We start from the raw sequence: 18,962 nt of genomic DNA on the forward strand, positions 1-18,962 counted from the left end.
ACACATTCACTTACATTGTACTTGGAAGACATAAAATATACATGTATAAGTGTATATAGGCCAAGTGGTATAGTAGATAGAGCACTGGGTCTGGGGTCAGGAAGACCTGAGTTCAAATCTGGCCTGGGACATTTAGTGTGTGACCTTGACCACATCACAACCTCTATATTGGTTTCCTGTAAAATGGGAATATTAGCACCTGCCTCCCAGGGTAGTTGTGAGAACCAAAAGAGATAATCTTTGTAAAGAACTCACCACAATGCCCAGCCCATAGAAAGCATTATAGAAATGTTAGTTCTTATATAAAATATTTACAAAGTAAAACAAATTGTTGATATATGGGAGGGGAAAAATCAGGAAATCACCAAGAGATCCCTTCAAGATCCATGATACTACAACGAAGCCCTGGTGGTCCCCATCTTGTGACCCTGACCAGCCCCAAGGCAAATGTTCCTAATTGTTCTGGAATTAGAAACCAGTGAACGTACCAAGTTGTGTCTATCCCAGCTGAGTATACTTGTGGACAGTCTGGTGCACTCGGATTGTCTTCATCCTTTTGAGAGAACTGATCTGTCATTATCCTGAAGATTTTCTCATTCTGTGTACATGAAGATAAAACTGCTCAGATCGAGAGTGAACTGCCTGTTTCCGTGGTAGCAGGACTGTGTCTGGAGGATAAATCTATACCATCTTTCTTGGGTTCCAGCCAACGATGCTCCAGGAAGTTCTAAATGTGCTATAAGTAACAACCAGCGATGGGCCCTCCTCTCTCACGCAAGGTGCAGGCCACTCAGGGGAGGGATTGAGGATTCTCTAGCGCTGATGGACCTCAGTGCCAGATGTATTATTTGGAAGATTTGTAGGGATAATTTTTTTTTTCACAAAATTTCTTGATTCCAGTTTTCCACATTCATATTTTTCAGATGTGAAGTTGAATCCTGAAGATGGAGCTTGAGTACACAAGAAAATTAGAAAGGGATATAACTCCTTGCATACACTATGGGTAGATAAGGATGTATACTGGTACAGCTAAATTAATCCAACTTCATGAAAAAAAAAACTGTCTAGCCATTCTTTGGGGCTGTTAGGTGGTACAGCAAATAGAATGCTGGGTCTGCAGTCAGGAAAACTCATCTTCCTGAGTTCAAATCTGGCTTCAGACATTAACTAGCTGTGTGACCCTGGACAAGTCACTTTGTCTTGTCTGCCTCAGTTTCCAGATCTGTACAATGAGTTAAGGAAGGAAATGACAAAAACATGCCAATATTTTGCCAAGAAAACCCCAAATGGGGTCATGAAGAGTCAGACACAACTGAAAAATGACTGAACAGGGATTCAATTATCAGCTCTGTATCTGTTATTCTCAAATCTACTTATCAAGCCCTAAGCTCTGCTGGAGGCCAGCTATGTGGCACATTAGTTGGAACACTGGCCCTAGAATCAAGAGGTTGTTGTTCATTTGCATGAAACTCTCTTCCTGAGTTCAAATCTGGCCTCAGACATTTACAAGCCATGTGACCCTGGACTAGTCACTTAACCCTGTTTACCTCAGTTTCCTCATCTGTAAAATGGCAACCTTCTCCAGGATCTTTGCCAAGATGAGATCATGAGGAATTGGACATGACTGAAAATAACTTAACAACAAAAATTCTATCACTCACAGTTCCCTGAAAAGGACACACTCTTAACGTAAAGAGTGGATAGGACTAAACCTGAGGTTTCATTGATTGGAACTCCCAGATGAAGAAACTTTTAATTAATGCAATGCAGGTCATCACCTTTTCTACAACTCAGACTCTTTGAGAGCTGCCCAGATGGAATGACAGGTTAGTACAAGGGTTAGAACCTAGTAAGAGGCTGAGGGCTTCAGTGGATAGAATGCTGGCCTCAGGGCCAGGAAGACACACCTTTAGAATGAGTAAAAACTAGACAAAATACTACTTTCAATCCAAATCAGGGCACACAGCATGAGGGTAGGGAAGGTGTCACATTGCATTCAGTAAAAACAAAACAAACAAACCAAAAACCCTGGTGTTTGGGGCTGGCAGCATTTTTCGGATATTGTTTTTAAAATGAGGGGGCAATGAAGTGAGGACTAACAATAATCCTGTACTATGGAGTGTGTTTAATCCAAATAGCTCCCAAGATGGTCTGCTTACACATTGGAGCTGTTTCATAGGATTTAAAGGAATTATTTAGTTGCCAGAGAAGTGCATCTTTCCCCCAAAAGGAATTTAGCTGTTATTTCCCAGCATATAACAATGCCGCCATAGTGCTTTAGTAACAGCAAGTAGAGATTATTGCATCCAATTCATCATTCACGCTGAAAATTGGCCAAAAGGATCCCTGCTCCTTTGCGCCAGGTGGATTTTCTCTTGGTGACTCTCCTTCCAAAAGCTTGGACTTTTTTCGAAGTTTTCTTCAGAGGGGAAAAAGGAAGGAAGCTATATGTGACTAGCAGGCAGATAAGGAAACTCATTTGCCTACGGTCTCTCAATGGCTTAGGGGTGAAGATCAAATTAGAATGGAGACCTCATGATAAATAGTAACCCTAGTCTAAATAAGGCCTTCCCTGGCCCCAACCCAGCCACATGGCCTCTTTGGCTGCCATTTCAACACTTTGGAGGTTTTCTTAGGCATCTGACATGAACTGGTTTTCGTTTTCACTGGCAGGACAGAGAAGTTATCTATTTTCAAACAATAAAGTAAAGAATGGAAAGATGACCAGTCTGGGAACTGGGAAAGCACCTCTTTCTTATCTCCTTAATTTATGTCTGATGCCCTTTTTTCTCCAAACTGGCATAAATATTTTTTCCGATTGGGATAATGGCTGTTTCCCACTCCTTTTTTCTAGTGCCTTTTGCTTCAGTGTTACCATATATATACTTTTTGTGCATTTGGGGCAGCTAGGTGGTACAGTGGATAGAGCACCAGTGCAGGAATCAGGAGGACCTGAGTTCAAATCTCACTTCAGACACTTGACACTAACTAGCTGTGTGACCTTGGGCAAGACACTTCAATCCAATTGCCTCATCCTGGGTCATCTCCAGTCATCCTGATGAACGTCTGGTCACTAGATCCAGATGGCTCTGGAGGAGAAGTGAGGCTGGTGACCTGTACAGCCCTCTCTCACTCAAAACAAAGTCAAGTGCAAGTCATGTCATTATTTCTCTGATGCCATGGTCCTCTTCAGCAATGAAGGATGAACACAACAACAACTATATATGAATGGTGTCTCCCTTATTTTAATGGAAGCTCACTGAGGCCAGGGGTGGTTTGCTTTTGTCTTTATAATTCCCGTCACTTACCACTGTGCTTGACACAAAATAGGTAAGCAATAAAGGCTCGTTTCCATGACTGGTGCAAGTAGCTTAGGGAGAGGTAAAAGGTCCTGGCTTCTCCTACTTAAAACTGGTGACTTTGGACAAGTCACATCCGTTCCCTGGGTGTCTCCTGAACTGGAAAACAAGGGTATTGGATTTCAGGAGTTCTAAACCTGGGGTTTGTGAACTTTAATATATATATATAATTTGATCATTGTTTCAATATAATTGATTTCCTTCATGATTCCATGTATTTAATTTTATGCATTCTAAAACATATTCTTAGAAGGGGTTCATAGGTTGCAACAAATTGTCAAAGGGTTCCATATCACACAAAAGGATAGTCCTCTCCATGCCCCCCCCCCCATTTCCAAGGTTCCTTCCAGCTCCAAATTTATGATCCTATGAATATGATAATCCAGATGGGTTATTGACCAGCATTTCATCCTTGAAGACAATGCTATTTTTGGAAATGTTATTACCTGAACTCCTCTGATTTGGGAAAAGAAAAAGGGATGGGTCTAGATAAGAGTACTTGGGAATCCTATATGTATAGCTAATCAGGGGTAGGGAACCTGCGACCTCGAGGCCATATGTGGCCTTCTAGGTCCTCAAGTGTGACACTTTGAATCCAAACTTCACAGAACAAAGGGATTTGTTCTATGAAGTTTGGATTCAAAGTGCCACACTTGAGGACCTAGAGGGTCACATGTGGCCTCAAGGCTGCAGGTTCCCCAACCCCAGCTTAGATGATGCACAGAGGATGGTGATCAAGTTGATAAAAGACCTTGAATTCATGCTGTACAAGGATCAGTTGAAGGAACTGGTAATGCATCGCCAGGAGGAGATTCAGTGGACCACAAGATAGCTACTTTAAAGTATATGAAGGGATGACAACTAGAAGAGGATTACCTTGTTCACTTTGGCCCCAGAGGGCTGAACCAGGAGCAGTTGGGAGTTGCAGAGGCCAATTAGAGCAGTTCAAAAGTAGAACAGGCTGCCTGGTAGGTGATGGGTTCCCATTTCTTGGAGGTCTTTGAGCAAAGGTCAGATGGCCTTTTGTCCAGCATACAGTAGAGAGAATTCTGTTTTTGGTTTAGACTAAATATAGTCTTTGAAATCCTTTCCAAATCTAAAGTTTTGTGATTTGGTGGTGTCTGGGTACTGTGCTTCTTTTCCTAAGGTAGGTTTGCCTTTAGGGGCATGTATTCACACTAACTCAAGTTTTATTGTTATTGAACCATTTTAGTCATGTCCCTGACTCTTCTTGGCAAAGATACTGGAGTGGTTTGCTATTTTCTTCTCTGGTTCATTTTACAGATGAAGAAATTGAGGCAAGCAGGATGAAAAGACTTGCCCAGGGTCACAATCTAGTACCTGTCTGAGGCTGGACTTGAACTCAGGTCCTTCTGAGGACTGTGCTCTATCCCCTGAGCCACCTAACTGCCCCTAACTCAAGCTTACCATTAACTAAAACCTCTAAGCCTTTTTCAATAGGAACTGCTAACAGGTCATGGTGTCCCCATCCTTTGCCTGTGTTCAGGCTTTTACATTTATTCCTATTAAATTTAATCTAGATTCAACCTATTGCTACAATCTGTTGTGACCTTTTTGGAAATCTATTTTGCCATCTAATTTCCCAGTTTCTTGTCCACCTGAAATCTGATAAATATGCCAGCTATGTCTTTGTTCAAAATTTCTTTAGACTTCCACAAACATTTACCAAGCACCAAGTCATTGATTTTTAAAACGTTAACAAGAGGAAGGATGTGAGCCCTTAGCATTTTAGCAGAGGCTATTTCCCATATAGTTAGGATCCATCTCCTGCCACCATACCTTTGCATTCATGGGCTATCCCTCATGCATTCCATTCTTAGCTCTCTTAGAATCCCTAGCTTCCCAGTTCTACATGATATGAATCAACTTGGAACAGTGAAAAGAGCATTGGATATAGTCAGTGCCATAATTAGCAATTTCCATGGTTGGGGTAAGGGTCACTAAGCATACCTTCAAAATAAAAATTAGGAAGAAGAGATTTTAAAAAAAGCTTCCTTTGAGGCTTTAGCACCTTTCCTGATCAAACTGGTTTGCCTGAGCTCAACAGAACAGAAGATCCTTGAGGGCTGTAACAGTTCCATTGTTGCCTTTTCTCTTGAGTGTCTATACATGGGAAGCATCTAAATGCTTGTTGTGGTTGGAGAGGCTGCCTTTCTAGGCTGAAGTCAAGCCACGAGTCAGTACTCTTTGAGTATGGTTGTCCAATCATTTCCATCTTTCTCTGAGTTTTAGAGGGGGGAGGGAACTTAAGCTGGGTGGTGCAGTGGTCAGAGTGCTAGACCTGGATTCAGGATGACATGATTTCCAAACCAGCCTCTGGCCCTTATGAGCTATGGGACTGTGTGAAAACCACTTCATTGCTCTACATCTCCCTGGATGTCCTTCTATGTAAAACAGAGACAATAATTCCTGTAGCATCTACCTCACTGAGTTGTTGTTCTAATATATACAAAATGCATCATAGACCCAGGCAGCTATGGGCCTGGAGTTAGAAAGACTCATCCTTGCAAGTTCAGATCGATCTCAGATACCAGCTAAGTGACCTTGGGCAAGACACCTAAGCTCTGCTTGCCTCAATTTTCTCATCTGTACAACGGGTATAATAATAGAACCTACCTCCCAGAGTTGCTATGAGGATCAAATAGGATAACTACTTAGTACAGTGCCTGGCACATAGTAAATGCTATATACAAGTTAGTTATTATTATTATTAAAGCACTAAATAATTGTCTATTATTATTGATATTTGACTTAGACTCTCTTTTCTCCTCTACCAGAGCAGGCCCAGGGAAATCTCAATCTAGAGGAAGGGTTCTTAACCTTGGGTCTGTGAATTTGGTTGATTTTTAAAATTTAATATTTTGATGCCTGTTTTGATATAATTGGTTTCCTTTGTAATTGTATGTACTTTATTATACATTTCAAAACACTGGTCTGAGAAGAGATCCATAGACTGCACTAAGCTAACAAAGAGGCCCAAGATACCTAAAAGGTTAAGGGTTGCTAGCATAGGAGGCATCTATTCCCTTGACAAGTATATTTGAATTTAAGGCTTAAATTTGCCCACTCAGGGAGAGACAGACAGACACATGAGAGAGGAAAGGGTGGGAGGGACAGAAGAAAGATGGAAAGGGAGAAAGGAAGGAGGAGAAAAGAGAGAGGAGAAAGGGAGGGGGAAGATAGAGGGGAGGGGAGAGAGGGAGAGAGAGAAGGAAGAAGGCGGAAGAGACAGAGAAGAGAGAGAAAAGGAGAGAAAGAGAGGGAGGGGAGGGGAAGAATGGAAAGGAGAGGGAAAGGGGGAAGAGGAAGAAGAGGGATAAGAAAGGAAGGGAATGGATGGGGAAAGAGATGAGAGAGTGAGAGAAGAAAGTGAGAGAGAGAAAACAAGAGGAGAGGGAGAAGAGGAAGGAGAAGGAAATAGAGATGAAGAGGGAAAGGATGAGGAAAGAAGGAAGGAAATGGATGGTGAAGGTGAGAGGGAGAGAAAGAGAGACAGAGATACACAGAGTTTGTTGAATGAATGAAATGGAAATGAGCCTGCAATGAAGGTGATCCTCTCCAGGATGTGTGCAGGCCCAGAGGCCTCCCCTGGGAGTATTCACTGCCTAGCAGGTACCAATTGACTTTTCTACTCAGAAAAGTGGGTGGGCAAGGGTGCTACTGGTTGCAGAAAAAGCAGCTAGGCATTTGTGTACCCCCTGCCAGGTCCTCTCCTGAGGAATCATCATTAACTGATGCTGGTTACCTGGCATGAAGCAGATTTAATGGGCTCAGGAAGCTGACTCCTGGTGGCCTTTGGAACTGTATAATTGATCTCTTTCCTCACTATTTGGGCAAAATGACATTTGGGGGGTGGGGCAGAAAAGCTGTGAAAACAACCTGATGGGAAATAGGTTTAGCAAGATCAAGTAGAGGAAGTTTAAGGTTCAGTGGAAAGAACCCTGGACTTCTTTTCCAAATGGTTTGCAGTGTGACTAAACACAAGTCATTTCTCCAGTTTCATCACCTATAACATGAAAACCCTGGATTATATGAGGTCAAAGGTCTCTTTCAACTCCAATTGGCTGGGATTCTATGAAATGGGGCCAACTATTCCACAAAGAAGGTGGGGGTACTTACTAAACACTTTTCAATATGTGAGTGAGGAGTGGCTAAACATACTGTGATATGTGAAGGAACCAGAATACAGTTGTACCTCAAAAAACAACAGTAATGAGGAGTTCAGAGAAGCTTGAGAAGAAATGTATGAACTGATGCAGAATGAAGTAAGCAGGACCTGGAGCACACCAGAAACTATGTGTGTAAAAAGAAATAGACAGATATAGATTAAGCAGTTCTTTTCAAAGACAGTTCTTCAATTCCATCTAGTCAGAGGACTGTGGTATGAGCCAGTTCATCACCAGAATTTCAGAGCTGGGGAGGCACCTTAAGCAATAAACAGAGTCCTGGACCTGGATTCAGGATGACCTAAGGTCCAAATCAAACTCTTAATGGCTGTGTGCCTTTCCTTTCTCCAGCAGGCATTAAATGTAACAACTAATGGTGGCCCTGGGTAGCATTTCCATGGGGTTTAGAGATTTGCAAAGTGGTTTATATATATGTTAGCTCTTTTGATCTTCACAACAACCCTATGGAGTAGGTGACTTTATTAACCCCACTTTACAGATAGGGAAACTGAGGCAGAGATAGGTAAAGTGACTGATCTAGGGTCATACAGATATGGGAGTCTACAAGAGATGGGAGTTAAACTCAGATCTTTCCCAGATCTAATATTTTACTTCCCTCTTCTTGATAAGGAAGTGGGGGAAAGGGGGGCTATGGATGGAGAACATTTGGTACAGTATCACACTCAGTGGCCGCCTTGGTTGATTTTACTTAACTGTTTTCCCTCGTTATATTAAAAAAAGTCACGGGGTGGGGGGGGGGGGTCTGTGAAATGAAAACTAATGGCATCTATCTATAACAGTTTTGAAAGTAAAAATATGGGTGGCGGTCTAGGATCACTAAGAGGGCAGGGGAGGAAATTCTGTGAAAATGTAGCAGGTGCTATTTATGTTCAACAGGAAAAAGCTGAGCTGCTAGGAGAATGACAGCATCTTTTCCTCAACAGAAGGTCTCAGTCCAGGGCGGTCCTTCACAAAAGGATGGGATATGCAGTGGAGTTCCCGTCCAGAGTAGGGGACTCGAACCTGGGAGAAGCTGGCATTCCTCTTTCCCATTCCCGCTTCTTCCCGGCTGCCTGACTTCAGCAACCTTCAAAGCCCGTCCCTGCTCCATGGCAACCTCTCCCGCTCCCCGAGCTCTCCCAGACCTCCAGCTCGCCTCTGTCCAGCTGCTCCCCTCGCCACACCTGTCCGCCACCCTGGGGTCCGCCACCCTGGGGTCCTCCCCGGCTGGAGCCCCCCGAGCCCTCCGGCCGGGGCCCCTCCCCCTTTTCCCTCGCTCCTCTTTCACGGCCTCGCTCCTCTTGGAAACAAAACCCGGGCGTTGGAAAAGGGCAGCGGGAGGGCCGACAAGCTGCGAACGAAGCCCCGCGGATGCCCGGGTGGCGAGCCCGGAGCCCCGGGGCGGGTGGAGTGGAGGCGACCGTGGCGGCGGCGGCCACCGCTCAGCTTTGTTAGGAAAAGATGAAAGAGGCCACCTACACAGTAACCCAAATCACTAGACCTCCCCCTCCCGAGCTCGCCGAATCCAGAGGGGAGGGCGATGGGCGTGGAGCTGGGGGGAGGAGGAAGAGGATGGAGAAGGGGGCCGGGGGCATCCCACTTTCACAATGGCTCGGTAAAGTGCGCGACCGCTCCGAACCTCTCCAGCCCACCCCTCCCCGCGGGCCTCTCTCCCCTCCACCCTTCCCTTCCCCTCCCCTCCTCCTCCTCCCTCCTCCCTCCTCCTCCTCCCTTCTCCTCCTCCTCCTCCTCCTCCTCCCTCCGAGCGCCAGCGCTGAAAAGAGGAACTCTACGGCTAAGGAGAGAGAGGAGGGAACCAGGGGGAGTGCGCACGGTTAGTGTAGCTGCTGCTGCCCAAGCTGCCAGCCCGGGCTCCCGAGCCGCCGCCGCCGCCGCCGCCGCCTTTCCTCCTCCTCCCCGGCGAGACGCGAGCATGGGGCGGCCGCAGGAGCTGGAGCCGCCGCCGCCGCCGCCGCCCCCGCCGCCCTCCGCGCGCACTTGAGCCGTCTCCGCCGCCGCCGCCGCCCGGGGGCCGCCCAAGCCCCATGGAGGTCTCCGGGAGGCAGAGCCGGGCCGCCCGGCCCCAGCCGCCGCCGCTCCTGCTGCTGCCCCTGGCCGCGCTGCTGCTTGCCCCGCGGGCGTCCGCCCTGGCCGCGCCGAACGGAGCGCCCCCGTGGCGCTCGGAGCAAGCCATCGGGGCCCTGGCGGCCAGCCGCAGGCACGGCGTGTTCGTGGCCAGCGGCAGCTGCCTGCACCAGCTGGACCACACGCTCCAGAGGCAACTCTCCCGCCTGCACCAGCACCCGGCGGGCAACTGCTCGGAGCCCGTGGCGCTGGCGCCCCCCGCGCGGCCCCGGCCGGCCAGCAGCTTCAGCAAGCTGCTGCTGCCCTACCGCGAGGGGGCGGCTGCCGGCCAGGACGAGGGGCTGCTGCTCACCGGCTGGACCTTCCACCGCGGCCGCTGCGACGTGCGGCCCCTGTCCAACCTCAACCTCAGCAACCCGCGCAGCGGCACCGAGGTGGTGTCGTGCCACCCGCGGGGCTCGACGGCCGGCGTCGTGTACCAGGCGCCCGAGGACGGGCGCTGGTACCTGGCGGTGGCGGCCACCCACGTGCTGCCAGATTCCGAGGAGCTCAATAAGTGCAGCCCGGCCGCGTCCGACCTGGACACTGCCATCACGCTGCAGGACACCGAGAAGCTGTTCACGGAGGAGGACGGGCTGCTGAAGCTGCAGAAGGGGGCAGGCACCCTGCACTTTGTGGACGCCTTCCTCTGGAACGGCAGCGTCTATTTCCCCTACTACCCCTACAACTACACGAGCGGAGCCGCCCCCCGCGCGCCCGCCATGGCCCGCATCGCGCAGAGCACCCGGGTGGACTTCCAGGGACAGGTGGCCCTGGACTGCGGCCGCGGCCACCCCGACGGCCGCCGCCTGCTGCTCTCCTCCAGCCTGCTGGAGCCCCTCGGCCTCTGGGCCGGGGTCTTCAGCGCCGCGGTCGGCCCGGCCCCGGGCGCCGGGCGCTCGCCGGCCACCACGGCTCTCTGCCTCTTCCGGATGAGCGAGATTCAGGCGAGAGCGCGGACCTGCAGCTCGGACTTCCAGACCTCGGACAACCAGAACTGTGTAAGTCGGGGAGGGCGCGCGCCTCGGTGCTAGGGGGCGCGGGGGCGCGAGTCAGCTGGAGGGAGAGGGAGACAACTAGCCACCGGATTTCTGCATCCACCCCCTGCGCCTGCCTGCCTGTCTGCCAGCCTGCCAGCCAGGGCTACCTTTTCAAGGGCTTCATGCCCATCCTAAAGAGAGGAAAAAAGGGGGCAAGAATGGGCAGCTTGGGATCTCGGATCCTGTGAGATCCTGCCCAATTGAGTTTCCCTGTAATGCCCGCCTGAGGATGGCTTTCTCCAGTTCTGAGAGTAAGAGAGGAGAGGGCACACCCTTCCTACCTCTTTTTCTAGCCTCACCTTCTCCCTCCTCCCGCCTATTTGTATGTGGACCCTGCTGCCTTTTTGAGAAGGGAAATGGGGTCTGACTGGTGATTCCTTTTCCCTCTCGTGTCAAAGCTTCCATCTCTCTCCTTTCCCCTTCGCTTCGGACGAGTTACCAGAACACTGCCCTAGGGTGGGAGGGCTTTGGAAGCAAATGACATGCATGTCACGCCCAAGCCCTATGTGTACTGGTGGTCATACTTACCAAGCTCTGGTCCCCAGGGAATCGTTAGATTCCTTATTTGCCCCCAGGGGTATTCGGCTCGGACTGAAAAGTTCCAACCGGGTGCTGAACCTCCTCTAATCGCTTATCCTAATGGGACGGTGAGGGGGGGGGAGGAGGTGACTAGAGTGGGGGAAATAGGAGGAGGCTGATATCCTCGGAGAGGCCCCTGGCCTTCTTGAGTCCCTAGGAGACTCGAGAGACACTCCGTGTCAAGAGAATTTCTCAGTAGTTTTTGGATGGCAGAGGCAGTGGGGGCACCTAGCTGGGGGGCAGCCTGGAGTTGGCCTTGTGGGTGAAAAGAGTAAGAGAAAAGGGGGTGTGCTGCAACATGTGTATCTCGAGTCCCTGCTTTGAAGACTGATGTCTCCCAGGGACTACCCTTGTGGCAAAATACAGATTGATACTGATTCAGCCTTGGGCTCCAAATGTAGACGCTGCCTTCAGCTCTCAAGATTGGCATTTCTTTGACTGAGGAAATCGAGTAGCAGCAGTTCAAGAGCTGCTGGTGGATGGGGATTACTAGAACCTTTGAATGCTTCCAGGGTAGCAGGGTTTTTTTGTCCACAACCAGCTGGCATTATCTCCTCTGCCGACAGATCCTGAGAGGGTAGCATGCTGAGAGCTGATGCTCTTATATAACTGGCCAGAAATCAAAGACCAGAATTGGAAGGCTACAGGTGTTCCCATTGTTTTGGTATAAAATGAATCTCGAAGGAAGGGGGAAACTGCTCCTTTTGAAAAGATCTCCCTCCTGCTACTCTGGCTCTCAGTTTCCCTGTCTGTAAAAGGGGACTGTGAAACTGGTTGATCTCTAAAGATACATCCCAGCTCTAAAATTCTGTAAGTCTGTATCCTTTTGATACTGGAAAGATGGCTGGGGCTTAGTGTCAGGAGTCCCGAGTGCCACTGATTACCTGTGATTTGGGGGCAAGCTTGCCTTCTCTGGGCTTCAGTTTCCTCACATGTAAATTGATGTTGGACTAGCTAATGTTCCTTCCAGTTCTTCATTTTTAAATCTATATTTGTTGTGTTGCCAGGTATAGAAATGATTGTCTTAATTTTTTGAGAGAGAGATTGTTTTCTGTCCGATGTGATACAGTGAATCTGGGTTCAAATCCCACCTCAGATATAATTACCACCTGTATGACCTGGGTTGTTCCTCACCTATAAAAAGAGGAGGTTGGATTGTTATCTCTGAGATCCCTTCAAGCTCTTGGTCTATGATCCTATAAACTCCTACTGGCAAGTAATATTTAACCCTGTTTTCCTAATGGGAGAAACTGAGGCACAGAAAGGTCAAACTCAAATATCTCACTAACTTTGCATGCCTAGTTTGTATCAGAATAAGAAGCCACTATTCTGGGGCATCTAGACCCTCCACTTAGTTACTGGGTTGGGTTTTGGGTTTTTGGTTTTGTTTTGCTTCTAATTAAATACGTGCATTGGGCTCTAAATGGTCATGTCTTGGTTTCATAAGCATAATTAATATTGAACACCGTGTTACATCTTCATGCTCTCTAGGTTGGCAAAAGATCTACTTGTCTATTTCTGTCCGATGATTTGAGGCCCTTAAAATATTGTCTGATATCAAGACTCAGGCAGACTTGGTCTCTAGGGTTAATTACATAGTGGCTTAGAAAGCCCCCAGCAGATTACAACTTTGGACGTCCAATTCTTGCCATCTGACAGCTGTGTAGACTTGTGGAGCCAAAACATTTCTCCTGGCTGCATCTTCCCACCCACTGGGTTCTAGATGACTTCCTTAGTGCCCTTCCAGACTTAGCAGGTGTCTTGGATGCTCTTGAAATTAAAAAAAGAAACCAAACACATGAGCTGAGTCAGGTGTCCCTGTCTAAAGGGATGGGTGGCTGGGTGGGTGGCAGTAGGAAAGTGAAGCCACTTCCCTCCATGCCTTCTCTTGTATTTTATTTTGTCTTTGTATCGCCCCACCCACCCAGGACACAGTAGTTGCTTAATAAATGCCCATTGATGAAACTGGAGGGTCATCCTTCGGAAATTGCCCCAGAGATCAGGACAACTTTCTCAAATGCTGAATTGGGGAAATTATTGAAATGGGGCCCTTCAGGCTTTGTACCTTAGCCTGGTGCTGTTGTTACTTGTTGAACAGTTCCCTGTTTCTCCAATCAGAGGGCTTTTGTATGAAAGACAGGTTCCTCACCCCGTGAGCCTGTCATCCAAGTTAAGTAATGTACTCTCATTCAAACAATAGCATCCCGGCTGCACAGGTGGGGGCGGAGGATTTTTTTTTAATCTTCATTTAGGTAAATTTCTCACTGATAAGTTGCCTTAAAAAGCTTTAATGGAATTGAATTTCCAGAGGAATTTGAATGAAAAGTGGTGCTTTTCGTGAAGAAAGGAAAATCTAACACACATGGAAATATCTAACATATTAAAAAAAAATGGTAGGATGTAGGCACAGGTGGGGCCCAAACAGGACCCACTGTAATGGAGTGCCCCCCTGCCCCTTTTTATGTACTTGTTACTCCAACAGGTGGCATTTTGGATCCCATTTGCCCTGGATTTTATTTTCCTGTTCCAACACGTTTGGGAAAAGTATATTTAATTACTAGGTGGTTCAAGCATGAGGCTTGAAGCTGATAGATGGAGTCTAAATAGATTCCAGAAGTGATCGGTCTTCAGAACAGGCATCGGAATCAGAACAGTAATGCACTGGGGGGGTGGGGCCGGGAGTGGGGGGTAGGAATGGAGATTGACTTGGGTTCTTTCTTACGCCCAAGGGCTATCTTGCTTTTTCCACGTTCGCCAAACCACAGTATATGACAGGCTTTGTTGATTTTGCAATTGTTGTTTATTTGGCTTATTATCTTAAGCTTAATGGTTTCCTTTCTAATACTGAGAATTCATTGGTCAGCTGTCCTGCTTTGGGGAAACCCAGTCCTGTTTCCTGCCTCTGCGTCACTGTACTAGCTGGCTACTAGGCCTAGAGTGCACTTGCTCTGTCCCTCTCTCTCTCTGTCTCCCCTTCTCTCTTCCCCTCCCTCTCTCCCTCCTTCCCTCTCTCTCTCTTCCCCCCCTCCTCTCTCTCTCTCTCTCTCTCTCTCTCTCTCTCTACCTCTCTCTCTCTCTTCCCCCACATCCAGCTTCCTTCAAGACTCCACTCATGCATACATTTTGTTTTGACTTCTTATGCATATACCCCCAACCCCACATCCAGTAAAATGTGAGTTTTGTTCATTTTTTGTCTTTGGATCCTCTGAGGCCAGCATGGATCCTGGTACATGTGGTGGATATTCCATGAATGCTTGGGGAATTTAATTCATCTACTGTGGACCAAGGGGCCTCCCTCTCATGTACCAGGGTACATGAACTACCCATGGAAAAGGGCTTTTATTCAGAGCCCTCAAAGACAGATGATCCCATGGTTTTCACGAGGATGATAGTTGGTTTTGTTTAGGTCTGTCTTAGTCTCTAATGGAGAATCTTAGTTCCGGGGAGGTGAATGATGCAGTGGGTGCTGGACTTGGCAATCACAGGACTCGAGTTCAAGTATCAGCTTGAGAAAGTAACTTAACCTGTCTGACCCTTTGGTTCCCTCATGTTTCTCAATGCCCTCTAAAGTTCTTTCAACTCTAAGATCTCTGTTCCTATTAACTGGGAACTGCATTTAGATGTTAGGAAGGGAATTAAAGATTAGAAAACAAACCAGCTGTCCCTGCCCTCAGGGAACTTAGAACCACTGTTCCCTAGGCTTGAACTGAGTGGGAAAGGGCACAAAAAACATCACACCCATCATCTTGCCCACTTTGCCAAGAGCCTTTAATGAGTCCTATATTCTCAGAGCAGGGATCTTAGCTTTGCCAAAATCATTCACATTTCTGACAAGGTGAAAGGCAGGTCTTTGTGTGGAAAGGGGGCTGGATTTAGAGTCCAGACTACCACAGTATCTTCCTACAGTCTATGACCTTTTGTAAGTTACTTTGCCTTTTGGGGCCTCGGTTTCCCCATCTGTAAAATGAGAGTGCTAGACTAGGTGTCCCCTAAATTCTCTTCCAGTTCTCCATCTCTGATCCTTTGAAAGCCACTTTCCAGCTCTAGAGCTATGACTTTATATGCTTGAGTGTATTTTATACATATATTTACATATAGACATGTTTATGCCCACTTTGGCATCTGAATGGAGAATGGGCATAGAGGTCAAGTGACTTGCCCAAAGATTCAAGGAACGGAGCCCAGATGGTTAGATTCCAAAATGATTGTTCTTTGCCATGTCCACTCCCGTTCTCCCAACATACACACACTGCCTTTCAAATGAAATGCTTTCTCTAAAGTCAGGCAGCTGGTAAGCAAGGATGTAAGTATAACCCATTCAGGTCTTCTATCTCTAGTTCCATTATTTGTCATTCCATATTTTGGGGTTTCTTGATAGAAATCTCCAGGTGTGGAAAGAACTCTGGCTCTGGCATCAAGGACCTAGGTTCAGAACTTGCTTTTGACATTGCCTGAGTCTGGGACAAGACTCTTCAGCTTTCTGGGCCTTAACCTCCCCAGGCCTCACTTTCCCTCTCTGTAAAATGAGGGAGTTAGATGAGATGATCTCAGAGGTCCCTTCTACATCTGTGGCCCTATCTTGCAACTTCAGTGAATCCATAATCTTAGTGACAGGGTTACTCCCTCCACTCTTGTGGCTCATAATCTAGCTGTGTCCACTTGACTCTGTGTGTGTGTGTGTGTGTGAGTGTATATGTGTGTGTGTGTGTCTGTGTCTGTGTGTCCATCTGTGTCCATCTGTCTCGTTCTCCATCAAAAGTCCTACATATAGCAAGAAAGGTGATCTTGGGCTCTCTAAGGAAAAGGCAGGGGAACAAAAGCTTTGGCAGGTGCTTCCAAGATGGAAAGGCTGGACTGGCTCTCATTAGAAGACTTAATTCAGAGTGATACCATCACCCTGATGTTGGCCACAGACCTTTTTTTGCAATCTTTCTTGCTACAGTGATTTCATAACGTCCATCTCCATCAGTAAAAACACCAGTGCCAATGGCAGCATAAATCTTGGAAGAATTGAGTGCTATACATATATATGTCTCCATATGCATCATATCTATTCCCCTCACATACTACCAATTAGAGATTCATTTGGGTTAACAAGCTCTTCAGATGAAACCCACAGAAAAATGAAATTTAACAGGGATGAATGTAAAGTTAAGAAAAAAGTTGTACAAGTAGAGAGTGGGGAGACTCAGAGGAGATTGTATTTTCCAACAAATCAGTCAATCAACCACCATTTATTATTAACTTACGATGTACCAGGTACCATGCTGGGCATTAGAGGTCCAAATACAAGGAAACCACTTACTTAAGGAAGTTACATTTTACTGGAAGAAAACAACTCTCAAGTGTAAGAGTAAATACAACGTATCCTTGAAGTAATTACAAGGGGGAGGAAAGCACTAATAACAGGGGAAATCAGGGAAGGTCTCTAGGAGGAGGTAGCTAGATTCCATAAGCATTGATTTTGTTTATAAATAGTCACGATTAGAAGCTGCCTTCTCCCTGGAGCATGGCATTCATTCATTCAGCAAGTATTTACTATTGTGTGCCAGGAACTGTGCCAGCCAATGTCAATACGGAGGCAAAAAATGTAACAGTACCTGTCCTCAAGGAGCTTACATTTTATTGGTGGGGAGATAACATGCATGTAGAGAATTAAATAGAAAATAAGGAGGGGATCAGAGTAGGCCTCCTGAAGGAGCTGTGTTTGGAAGGAAGCTAGAGATTTTAAAAATGGCATAGGAGGAGAGGAGGAGGACACTGCCTAGGCAAAGGCAGGGAGGTGAGAAATGAATGAAAACCATTTATTGAGCATTTAATTTTACTGTACTGTGCGAGGAATGACAAGCAACTTGGTTGAGCTGGATTGTAAATAGAAGTTTGGAAAGCTGGACTCTGGAGGGAGGCTAGGAAAAGCTTTAAATGGAAGTTTATGGACATTTTAGTGACTCAACCAGCTTTATGGAAGCCAAGGGTGGATATGTCTCAGCTGCTGAGAATACTAGCTCAGTCTTGGGTGACATTATTAGAAGCTGAGTGTCCTGATCTCTGGATATGAGTCCCACTGTGTTTGGCCAGGGCCAGGCCACATCGGGAATATTGTTTTTTTTCTGGGTGCCATATTTTAAAAGGGACATTAATGAACTGCAGTGACTCCAGAAGGTTTTTTTGTTGTTTTTTTTTGTCATAAGGGAGGGTTCAATCTGAAGAGGGGGCAAGGAATGATTTGATATAATGATAAAGGGCATTAATAAAGTGTATTAAAAATTAAAGTAACAAAAAAATCATGATTTAAAATGGAATGTACTCTCTGGAAAGGTTAGGACCTCACAATAACTTTGTAAAATAGAGAGTTGGTGAGAAATAAGATATATAGGACACAGGGTATAGAAATCTGTCTCACCCTACAGGAAAATAGAAGGGAAGGGGATAAGATGGGGGGTGTGTGACAGAAGAGAGGGCAGATGAGGGGAAGGGATAATCGGAATGCTTACTGTCAGGGTGGGGGAAGGGGAGAAAATTTGAAACTCAAAATCTTGTGGAAGTGAATGTTGAAAACTAAAAATAAATGAATAAAGCTTTAAAAAAAACAAAAAACAGAGAGTTGGGAATAAGGGGAAACAGTTATGTTTTCTCTCCAACCAGATGGGTCTGTTTAGCATTTTTGAGGGATGCTGGTGTTGTAAGTTACCTAATGACTACCTTACTCATAGCTCTGGTATACTTATCAGGCAATCAAACATTTATTAAATACCTACTATGTGCCAGAACCCTTGCTAAGCTCTGAAGATATAAGGAAAAAGCAAAAGATAGTACCTGCTTTTGGAGCCTGACCCTTGGGGGAGATAACATACAAATAGCCATTTACAAACAAGTTACATACAGGATAAATTAGTGATAACAGAGAGCAGGCCCTGGAATTATGGGGGATTGGGAAAGACCCCTTTTTTAACTGGGACTTGACCAGGAGGCAAGAGATGAGAAAGGAGACTGTTCCAGGCATGGGGGACAGCCAGGGAAAATGCCCTGAGTCAAGAGAATGGAAAGTCTTCGTTCAGGATACAGCCAGGAGACTGGTGTCACTGATCAAAGAGTATGTGATGGGGTATAAGGTATAAGAAGACTGGAAAGATAGTTCACTATAGTGATTGGGGTACAACAGATACTACTAGCAGCTTAGATCTGACAGGTCATGCAGCTCAACCTCCTTGTTTTACAGAAAAGGCCACTGAGGCACTGATTGGTGAATCAATGTTGCCTAAATTCACACACATTGTTAAGGAGTTGAACTCAGGAATCTTTTTTTTTTTTTTTTTTTTTTTGGAGTCAGTCTGAGTTAAGTGACTTTCCCAGGGTCACACAACTAGTAAGTATCTGACACCAAATTTGAACTCAGGTCTTCCTGACTGGCATATGGTGAGAATTGAATGAAATTTTATATATATATATATATATATATATATATATATATATATATATATATATATATATATATATATATATATGCCTTGTGAACCCTAACGAGTGATAGAAATGTAAGTTATTATTGTTTTTTTTATCTTTCTTACTCAGCAAGCATCTATTAAGCACCTACTGTATACTAGGCACCATGCTAAAAGTTGGAAATATAGAGATAAAAATGTAACAGTTCCTTCCCTCAAGGACTTACATAT

The 18,962-nt window shown here is 46.1% G+C and overlaps 1 protein-coding gene across 1 annotated transcript in view; it reads left to right on the forward strand.

Annotated features, from left to right (window-relative positions):
- Nucleotides 1–9,531: 9,531 nt before the first annotated feature.
- The window catches only part of PLXNC1 (plexin C1), a 223,545-nt gene continuing 214,114 nt past the window's right edge, over nt 9,532–18,962 (forward strand). The window contains exon 1 of the mRNA XM_072655595.1: nt 9,532–10,671. Coding sequence (XP_072511696.1) covers nt 9,592–10,671 — 1,080 coding nt within the window. The 5' untranslated portion in view covers nt 9,532–9,591. The remainder of the gene's footprint in view (nt 10,672–18,962) is intronic.

The sequence above is a fragment of the Notamacropus eugenii genome, chromosome 3 (assembly GCF_028372415.1).
Source record: "Notamacropus eugenii isolate mMacEug1 chromosome 3, mMacEug1.pri_v2, whole genome shotgun sequence".
NCBI lineage: Eukaryota > Metazoa > Chordata > Mammalia > Diprotodontia > Macropodidae > Notamacropus > Notamacropus eugenii.